The sequence below is a fragment of the Pediculus humanus genome, genomic scaffold (assembly GCF_000006295.1).
Source record: "Pediculus humanus corporis 1103172108310 genomic scaffold, whole genome shotgun sequence".
Taxonomy (NCBI): domain Eukaryota; kingdom Metazoa; phylum Arthropoda; class Insecta; order Psocodea; family Pediculidae; genus Pediculus; species Pediculus humanus.
This window is the reverse complement of record NW_002987879.1, coordinates 181,941-192,683: the sequence shown is the minus strand read 5'-3', so window position 1 is coordinate 192,683 and position 10,743 is coordinate 181,941. Positions and strand designations below refer to the sequence as shown.

General features: G+C 33.7%; 1 protein-coding gene across 1 annotated transcript in view; it reads left to right on the top strand.

Annotated features, from left to right (window-relative positions):
* Positions 1–9,388, top strand: part of Phum_PHUM584240 (homeobox protein arx, putative) — a gene marked incomplete at both ends in the record, with an annotated part of 19,130 nt that extends 9,742 nt beyond the window's left edge. The window contains one exon of the mRNA XM_002432402.1: positions 8,717–9,388. Within this exon, the coding sequence (XP_002432447.1) occupies positions 8,717–9,388 (672 nt within the window). The remainder of the gene's footprint in view (positions 1–8,716) is intronic.
* Positions 9,389–10,743: the final 1,355 nt, after the last annotated feature.

The window sequence follows — 10,743 nt, the reverse complement described above, 5'->3', positions numbered from 1 at the left end:
CGTGATTTGTTTAAAGTGTTCCGACGAAAAAAAAAAATAAAAAAATACGTCGTGAAAATCGATTGCATACGTTCGGAGTCGATGATCATTAATAATTTGTCTCTTTTCCGTTTTGTTTATTATTATTATTATCATCATCATTTTTTTTTTTGAGTCGTTATGTTTTCAAATTAATTTTTGATAGCATCACTTTGCGTTCGTTGAGGTAATTCGTCTAATTGAAAAAACGTTAAAGTTAATTAATTTTAAGAGTGAGAGAGAGAGAGAGAGAGAGAGAGAGAGAGAGAGAGATAAACACTCGATTAGATGAAAACTTTCTGTGGAAATTTAGTGTCAAATACGCCTTTCGAAGTTTTTTTTTTTTAAAATTAACTGCCCAGATAAAACTCCTTAAAGTGTTTCACCGTGATCTTTTTCTGAGGGAGGGGCGTTCGTGGGAGTACAACCTACATTTCAGCCTCATCTTCCTCCTAATCCAGAATCCATCAGGTTCGCATTTGCGAGGGTGGAAATCCCGATACTTCTTCCTTTTTACCCTTCGGGAGACAGTCCCGAGCTGTTACCATCGTTCCTGCCTCTTCCGCTAAATTTATGAGTTCCAGGGGGGAGAGTAGAGGGAGTTGTCCGGGATCGCGAATCCCTTTGATCGTTCATCTGTCTTCCTTTCACGTCGCAGCTCCGCGTTTACCCTATTTTGGATCGAGTACCCAGTTTCATCCTCACGAAACAAGAGTTGGCGCATCTGCAACGCCTCGAAAGGGTTCTAGGTCACTTATCCCTCTTATGTAGGTACAGGAAAACCTGAAATTGAACTCCCACTCCCAGGATTTAAATCCACGACTCTCAACTCGGTGACTTTCGGATCGATTTTTTCCCTACTTACTAATCCTACTAAACCTCGGGCTCCCTCAAAGCATCCAAGTTGAAGATTTACCCCCTAGCGGTCGCCTAGTCAACGTGGAAAATTCAATCCCAGAATCCCCGCCCCTTAAACATCCTCTCTACCTAGCTTCCGAGTAGTTGAATTACAGGATTACACCACCACTCCCGGTTTTTTCGGGCCGCGTCTCCCTCAATATTTTTTTCTATCGCCTGAAATTTTAAAATTAGGGAAATTTCAAAGGTCCCCAATGTTTGGCGCGAAAACATTATCGCGGTTTTAATTGGAATTTTTTTTTTTTAATACAAACTTTCAAAGAGGAAATAAAAATGAATCCGATGACAAAAAAAAAAAAAAAACATTTGACGAGTGTAGAATTTTCTTTACTCAATATTTTGTACGTGAAAAAATTAAAAGACGGGTAATAAATAACTCGAGTAATTAAAAAAAGAGAGAGAGAGAAAGAGAGAGAAATTATTACTTTTTTTTTTTTTTAACACACGCGGAGAATTTTAAGCAGACAGCCGTAATAATTTACAAACAAATTAGTTAATGAATTCGGTATAATAATAATAATAATAAAACAAGAGTGAGAGAGAGAGTGTGTGCGTGCATGCATGCGTGTATGAGCGAGTTAGAAAAGAAAGAAAGAGAAAGAGAGAGAGAGAGAATAGGAGAAACAAGTAGGGGAAAAGGGAAACACAATTTAAAATAAAACAAGGAAATCGATTAATGATATTACAAATTAACGAATGCAAATGCGTTTACGACCGAAAGGTATAAAAGTGTTGAAGAGAGAGAGAGAGAGAGAGAGAGAGAGAGACGGAAAGAGCAAGAAATTAAAAGTGAAAAAAAAATGAATATATGCAAGAGAGAGAGAGAGTAATAAGAAAAAAAAGAAAAAAAAAACATTGTAGCAAGGCAACACTCATTTATTTGACGATAACAAATTGTAAGGTGTCACGCGATCAATCTTTTAACCCGTTTTCCTTCCCCGAACACCACACACTGCTGAATAGAAACAGAAAGGGATCGGTTCGGTTTGATTTGAAACATACAAACACAAACAACAAGAACAACAACAACAAACATAACCGTAACTTTAAAATAATTAATGCCTTTTAGAGTTTTTCTTTCTTTCTTTCTTCGAATGCATTCGCCGCTGGAGCTGGAACTCGAAAAACCCACACACACAATTTTCTCCGCGTTCGAACGCCGCGGGGGTATCATGTGCTTTTTTTCAATTCATATTTAATATATCACCGACCGTTTTTTTTTTTATTATTATTATCATCATCATTTTCAATGCCTTTTTTTTCCCTTTCTTTCTTTCATTATATTATCTCTCTCTTCCTTTTTTTTTTTTTTTTTTAATCAATATTGATGATTTGTTTGTTGAGGTTGTTGTTTGTTCAAAAAAAAAAAAATCAACATTTAATCAACTAGTTTCCATATAAATACACATTTATAAAAAAATTTTTTTTTGTGATTTGGTCCGGTGTCTTGCAGCGAATCGTTTAACGAAAAAAAAAAAAAAAAAAAAAAAAATTTTTTTCGATTATTGAAAAACTCAATTGAGCATCCACTCAACACTTTTCGTTTGTCGAATCTTTCCTCTCCCCCTCCTCCTCTTCCTCTTCCCCTCCCGTTTCCTCTCTCCTTTTTAATAGAAAATATAAATAAATCAAAATTAATGTGGTCGAAACATGCTGGTAAAGGAGTAAAGGTCGATTTAAAGGGGTCACGAACCCGGGGTCACGTTAAACTTTGTCGTCGAACAACTCTAAGGTCAAACAATTATATACCTTGTTGTGTTTTGTAATGAATTGTAATGATTCGACGTAGGTTTTCTTGTGCGTGCGTGCGTGCGTGCGTGCGTGTTACCTGTCTTTGTACGCGCGTCCTCCCCCCCCACCCACCCACGCCTCCCTTTTTTGAATTTTACTCAAGTCTTTTTTTTTTGCCGAAAAACGTTTCCGTTAAAAAAACCCGCGAAGAATTTCCGTTGTTTGTCGCGTTTGAAACATTGCGTTGTGTTTGTGTGTGCGTGTGCGTGTGCGTGTGCGTGTCATTAGGCGAACCACATTTAAAGATATTAATTTGATTGTTCATTGTCGCGCGTTATGATTTAAAATAATAGTGATTTAAAAAAAAATTCCGATTGTTACCCACCTCCCTCCTTCCCCCTTCTTCCCTCTGAACGAAAGGACAACGAGACACCCTTATTTACGATTTTATTGTTTTGAAAACAAAAACACGCCCCCCGGGAATGTTTCGGTCCGTCCGCATAACGTTTTCCGTTAGTCAGTCAATCGACGTCATTTTTTTTTCAAGATCAGGTTCGAAAAAAGGATGAAAGGAACGAATCGGGGTGATTGGTGTGTGTGTGCGCGTGAAGGGAAAGAAGGGAAGGACGAGAAGGGAGGGGATGTAAAAAATTAGGTAATTCTTTTAAGTGGCACTTTACAAAATGAATTAAATGATTTTTTTTTTTTTATTTACGAAAGAAACAATTATGTGCAAATGAAACCGACCGATTATTTACACGACTAATTACAACCTCGGGTTAAAAGTGGTAGTAGAATATGGTTGGTCGTTCCCGTATTTTTTTTTAACCAAAACTTCCTTTCCGTAATTCCAAATAGATGAATTTTATTTCATTAAAAAGTACCTCGTTTCACCTGAGTCGGAGACGTAAATTATCTTGCATGCAATATTATCATTTTATTAATGTTATCCAAAAAAAAACAAAGTGAGAGAGAGAGAGAGAGAGAGAAAGAAAGGAAGGAAGGAAGGACGGAAGTGAAGGAAGAAAAAAATTAAAGGAAATGATAACGCAAGGTCACGTTTAATAATCCAAAAAAAAAATAATAATAATAATACGGGATGCGTTGGAAAAAAAAAGATTTGACAGGAAGTTAAAATTTAATTAGTCGCACGAAAAATATTTTTAAACGATTTAAAATTTTCCCTGTGCCCACCCCTCTCCCCCTCTTCCCTCTCACACGGTCTCTCTCAAAAGTTTCGATTTGTCGTTGGTGAGTTTAAACGTGGAAATAGATTCGAAAATGATTTTATTACCGTCAGTAATGCCAACCTAAATTCATTCGATCGTAACGTTTGTAGTTTTTAGTTTTAGTCGTCGTCGTCCTCGTCGCGACGTCACATCCGGTAAAAACGGAAACGGAAAAGAAATTTTTTTTTATTATTTCAAACTTTTTTGTTTTGTTTAAAATATTATCACGCTGGAATCGTGCTCGCGATAAAGAAAATCCACGCATGAAAATATTAATAAAAAAAGTTTTTAAAAAAAAAAAAAAATTATGGAGAATGAAAAAAAAAAAAAAAAGAAAAAAAATTACGTTAAACGATTGTTAATCACGAATTAGTCTCAAAACTAATTAACGTTTAATTAAGTTAAGATTTTATCGTGCAAAAGCTGTTACACGGATTGTTTTGTACTCCCCCTCCCGCCGCCCCCCCCAAAAAAAAAAGGAATTTTCGAGTCCTTTTTTTTAATTTTTACTCCTTTCATTTTATTACCATTTTTACTTTAACCCTTTGTCACCCTCTCTCCCTTCCCTTTTCACCAACCGAACCCGAAATTTCCCTCCTGATCTACCCACCTGCCCCTCCCCTGTAGGAAGGGAGGAGGAGGGGAGGAAAATTTGTTAACATCACACGATAAAACATTTTTTTTTTTTTTTCGAATTTTCTAACGACATGGAAAAAAAGTTTTTTTTAAATTTTTTTTTATTTTATAGTTGAGTAAAAAGGGGAGGTGGGTGGAGGAAAAGGGGAAATGGTAGGGGGCGGAGGAGGGGGGAGCATGAGAAATTTGTTTCTTTTTTTTTTTTTTTAATTTCGGCGTTAATTTTAGAAAACTTAATGAAAATGAAAAAAAATAAAATAAAAATTTTTTTTTACTTTTCGTAATCGACTCCCCATAATTAAAAAAAAAAAAAAAAAAATTTTTAATTACAAAAATAATTAAAAAAAAACAGAAACCCCCCCTCCCCGTGGAAATTATTAATAAAAACATTTGCATGAATTATTATTATTTTTTACGTTTTCATTTTACATGCAACAATTTCTTTTTTTTTGTTGTTATCAAATAATGTAAATCTTTTTAATTATTACCATAATGTTGAACAAATGACGACGGCGACGACAACGACGACGACGACGAGAACAATAATAATAATAATAACCGGAAACAATTCGAAAGCATTTGAAAACAAATTTATCTATCTCGCGAAAAAAGGGAAAATTTAACGAATGATGACGTCATTGATGACGAATGATGAATTTGGTGGCAAACATTTATAAAAAACGGTGGTGGTCCAACCTTTTTTAATTACCCCTCGGTCGTTATTCGTACGGAGAAAGTAGTTAATGACTCTTTTGAAACGATTAATAATAATAATAATATTGTAACTATTATCATCATCATCATCATCGGGGTCGTTACTACCCAAAACAAAAAAAAATGTCGGACGCGTAAATTTTTTTAATGTGATAAATACATGTAGTACGCGCACGCAGTCACTCGGACGCATGCGAACGTTTCAACGAGACGAGAGACGACGACGATATAAAATGTATAACAAATAATAATGATGATGATGATGATAATAATAATAATAATAGGTAAATAAATAAATGAATAAAACGTCCGGTTCGTGAAATTGATTAAAATTTAATTTATTGACGTGTCATTAATTTATAGGCTAATAAAAAAAATATACAAAAGCAAATTTTTCTTCTTCTTCCACGACGCGGCGCACGCATGCACCCCATACACTATACTCCGCCCCCACTATCCCTATCTCTCTCTCGTCTACCTTTTTCCACTTTTATTGGTCGGTCATATGTCATACGTTATGTGCTCGATATATTTTATTAGTCTGGGGTAACTTTATGCTGTTTTACCTGGTTCAGGTACAACAGGTCCCGACGGTTGAGTTCGATAGTGAAAACTCGTGGAAAAATGAAAATTTTCAGTGGTTTCGAATATTATCATTATAATCGCAACGTGTTTATTATCATCATCATCATCATCATCATCATCGCCGTCTCATTATTTAAAATAAAATTAATGCGATTACACGAAATAAAAAATGTAATAACAATAATAATAATAATAATAATAATAATAATAATAATAATAAAATTAAACGGGTTAAATGGGTAATTTACGAGTATGTACCATTTTTTTCTTCTTTCTCTCGACTACGTGTGCACGCTGGAGAAAAATTCCAAAGGGAAAAACAATCACGGGTATATGTGTGTATGTGTGTGTGTGTGCGCGTGCGTGCGTGTGCGTACGAGCGCGCGAACGTAATAAAAAAAAAAAAATTATCCTTGCTGGAGTCAATGAAAACATCGACGGCAGTAAAATAAAAAATTTTATTATTTATATGTTTAAACAAACGTTTAATGGTTAATAAAACGTTCGTAATTAAATCGTTTGTATGTTGCCCCTCTCTCTCTCTCTCTTTTTCTCTCTCTTTCTCTCGTTACGGTTAAATAGTGTTCTTTGCTTTAATTTTTTTTTTATTTTTTTTTTTTCTAGCTCCTCCCAATATCTTACCCCTTGTATCCCTCCGCCCCCTCCCTCTCTCCCTCCCCCCTAATAAAATCCTCCCCTTTTTAAGTAAAAATATACACACGAAACGAATCGAAAACGTTATAATAATGAATAATAATAATAAAACAAACAAACAAACAACCAACAATGCCCCATTTGTCATTATTATTACATTTTTTTTTTTTTTTTTTTTTTGCATTTTCGTTCATATAGTAAATTATTTTAATTAAAATGTTAGTTTTTATTAGCGACGCCAGGTTGTGCTAATGTTTTTTATTTGTTGTCGTGGAACCAGACGCAGACGACTATAACGATGACGACGATGACCAGACGACGATGAGGGGACGCGAGGGAATATATTTTTTTTTTAATTCTTTCAATCGTTACATTTTTATTAATTACTTATTTTATTGACTACATTATTATTATTATTATTATTATTATTATTATTATTATTATTATTATCATTATTAAAATTTCAACGTTAAAACTTAAATTATAATTTATTACTAGAATTTTTTAAATAATTTTTTTTTTCGCGTTGGCGTGTTGTTTTTTTTCTTTTCAACCTCTTTTATTATTATTATTATTATTATTATTATTATTATTATTATTATTCAAAAATGGCGATTTTTTTTAACGACATTTTTCTTTTTTCACTTTTTTTTTTTTTTTAATAAACTATTAATTGATCGTTTTAAAAAGCTTAATACACGAACAAAAACGAATTAAATAATTTTATTGGATTAGTTTTATCGTTGTTGATAAAAAAATAACGATTTTTCTAAAGACACGACAAAATTTCTCTCTCTCTCTCTCTCTGTTGATGATTGTGATTTTTCGTTTTAAAAAAAGTCGTGGAATTAATCGATTCTCAGGTTTTTGTTTTTGCTATTTCAAACGCTGATGAAAATTAAAATGTAGTGGTCATCAATGGAACCATATCCGGTTTGTTTTCTTTTAAACAATTTTCCATCGATGGAACCATATCCGGTTTGTTTTTTTTTTCTTGTAAACAATTTTCCGAAATCCGGGTTGAATTATAAATTTATTATGGAATTCCAAAAAAAAAAAAAAAAATTATAATAATTTAAAATTACAGATTTTTGAATGTTGTTTCGAGGTGTTAAATTACAACGTTGCATAATTTACGATTTAATCGTTTGCCTGGAAGGTTTTTTATTTTAAAATTTACCAAAAAAAAAAAAATTAATTCTTCGTTCTATTCTTGCAATTTGGACATTATCCAGTTTCATCTCGTTCTCTGGAGAAAGAAAGAAAATTAATTCGTTGAGTGATGATGATGATGATTATTTTCGACTCCATAACTGCGTATTGAAACCTGGAACGTACGAACCATCTCGTTATCGGTTAACCCTTTTCTGTTGTTGGTTTTTTTTTTTTCCAGAAAAGGAAACGATCCGTAAAACGAGAGCATAAATTATTATTATTATTATTACTTGCCTGAAAATTATTGAAAATTATGTCGTCGGTTTGGGTTTTAGGGTAAGCAACAGGTCGATGATCGGTTCGCGTCGAAACGTTCTCTTATCACTTATCACGGGAGAGGAAGAGGAAAGGGAATTTTTTTTCCAGATGATGATAATAATAATAACAAAATTTGGTTCGATTATTGAACTCGTCTATTCTTTTGTTTTTTTTTGTATCAATTATTCCGCATTAAAGTACTAATACGTTAAATTACTCATTGTTCCGAGTTTTGTTTTGTCTTCTGCTTCATCTCGATGTTTTCTTTATTTCGCGTTTCGTGATCCTTGCCTCCCCCCTCACCTCTCTTTCTCTTTCATTTTGGATTCGTTCGACCGCGATCACAATACGTGCAAAATATAAAAATTGTCGCGCACTCATTTTGCGAAGACGCCGTTACGATGACGATTATCGATCGATCGACCGATCGATCGATCGATAATAACAAGGCGGCGATGAGAATTTAATTACAATCGATGAATAATGAATATTGATCGGAATGGCGGGCAGAGGGCAATATGGCGGTAAAAAATAATATTTTAAAAATTCCGTGTACGCGAATAAATCTCGAATTACTTCTTCGTTTTGCAATAATTAACGGGTGAGAGAGAGAAAATTAGTTTTGGATTTTAATAATCGTACGAAACGTTAAAGAAATTTAATATGGCGGATCATTATTGATCAATATGAATGGGGGGGGAGGAGGAAATTGATTACTTACAAGAAAAAATGAAAAAATTTTTTTTATTGTTTTACAGGTGTGGTTTCAAAACAGGAGAGCCAAATGGAGGAAACAAGAAAAAGTCGGACCACAGGCTCATCCTTACAATCCGTACTTGGCATCGGGAGGAGGAGGTGGAGGTGGTGGTGGTGGCGGGGGCGGTACAACGCCGCCGTCGGCCGTCACGCCGACTCTTCCGAATCCTTTTTCTCATTTGGGATTCACGTTGCGTAAACCTTTCGAGGGTGCGACGGGAGCGGTGAGTTTGGCGGCGGCATTCAGAGGATATCCTCACCTCGGACCGGGTCCGGTTATTCCGAGCGGGTATTTAGGGGCGCCGCCTCCTTTTCACCGCGGTGCTCCGACGACGTTGTTACCATCGAGTTTAGGACCTTTGACATACAGTCCATCGACGGCTAGTTCGTTTCAAAACTTGCTCGCAAACATATCGGCCGCACAGAGACCCAAACACTCACCGACGGGATCTCCGACGGAAGATTATCAGCAACACGCGGCTGCATTGTTGGCCGCGGCGACCGTGTCCGCCATGGCTTCGCCTACGACGACCGTGTCCGCGTCGACTTCTCCCCCAGCGACGACGGCTCCGGATTTGGACAGAAGGAGTTCGAGCATAGCCGCTCTAAGATTAAAAGCGAGAGAACACGAAATCAGACTGGAACTCCTTAGGAAAAACGATCTTGTTAGTTGAAGGGAAACGTTTCGTTTCCGGTTATGAAAAATTTAATAATAAATTAATAATTTCTTTTTCTTTTTCTTCTTCTGGAATTTTTCCGTGTCTGGAAAAAAAAATTGTTTTTACTCATCCTGGAGAGAAATGGATATAATAATTATTATCATCATCATCATTTTTTTTTTTTTAGAAATAATTTTTTTCAATTTTAATTTATTCCTCTTCTTTTTACCTATAATAATAAAATAATGATAATGATCATAATAATAATAATAATAATAATAATAATAATAATAACAATTATAATAATAATAATAATAATTACGTTAAATAAAAAATAAAATAAAATAAAATTTGTAAAAATAATTTATTTAAAATAAAAAAAAAAATAAATAAATAAAATTTTTTTCCTTTTACGCTTCATTAATCTGCGGTAAACCTATAACAACAACATAATAATAATGATAATAGTAATAATGATGATAATGATAATGATAATAATAAAAGAAGAGGGAGCGAGAGTCTAACGGTATGTTGACACGCGTTTAATACGTCATGTTGTCAACTTATTTAAATTAATTTTATTTAAGGATTTAGTTATTAGTTTTATATATCAAAAGTTTTGTCATTTAGTCTAGTTTATTGTGATATAATTAGTTTTTTATTATTATTATTATTATTTAGTAATAACTAAAGTTTAAACTTACAGCGGTCAGTCGTAACGGTTTCACGCGACAAAAGGAAAATTGGGTGATTAAAAAAACCTTAGAAGATGACTTAGTACATATGATTATTACGGATAAGTAAGTCATTTTAAGATTTAATTTTTCATATGAAAAAACGTTAGGCTAATGAATAAATCAGGCATTTATACCTTAGGGATCGGCGGGTGGAAACCTGGAATAAATGTTGGAAAAGCTTCCTTAAGACGAATCGTCGTGATTATGATTAAAAATAATAATAATAATAATAATAATAATAAATTCCAGGAGATTTTTTCCTTATTCGTTGGTATTTTGCGTTTTTGATTCTCCCCCCCCTCCCCCCGAATAATTAATTATTAATAATAATAATAATAACTTTTTATTACTTTATTATTATTATTATTATTAAGGATAAAATATTTTGATTTGAAACCGGAAACGAAATTATTATTATTATTAAAAAATATTACACGGGAAAACAAATGTGTTTTTTTTTTTTTTTTTTTTTTTTTAATTAAATCAACTGGAAAAAAATTAATAAGAGAAAGAGAGAGAGAGAGAGAGAAAGAGAGAGGGAGGGAGAGGGGGAGGGAGAGAGGGGGGAGGAAAAGAGAGAAAGAAATAATTTATTGCATTTTTTTTTTTTTAATTGCCAAAGGAGAAATTAAT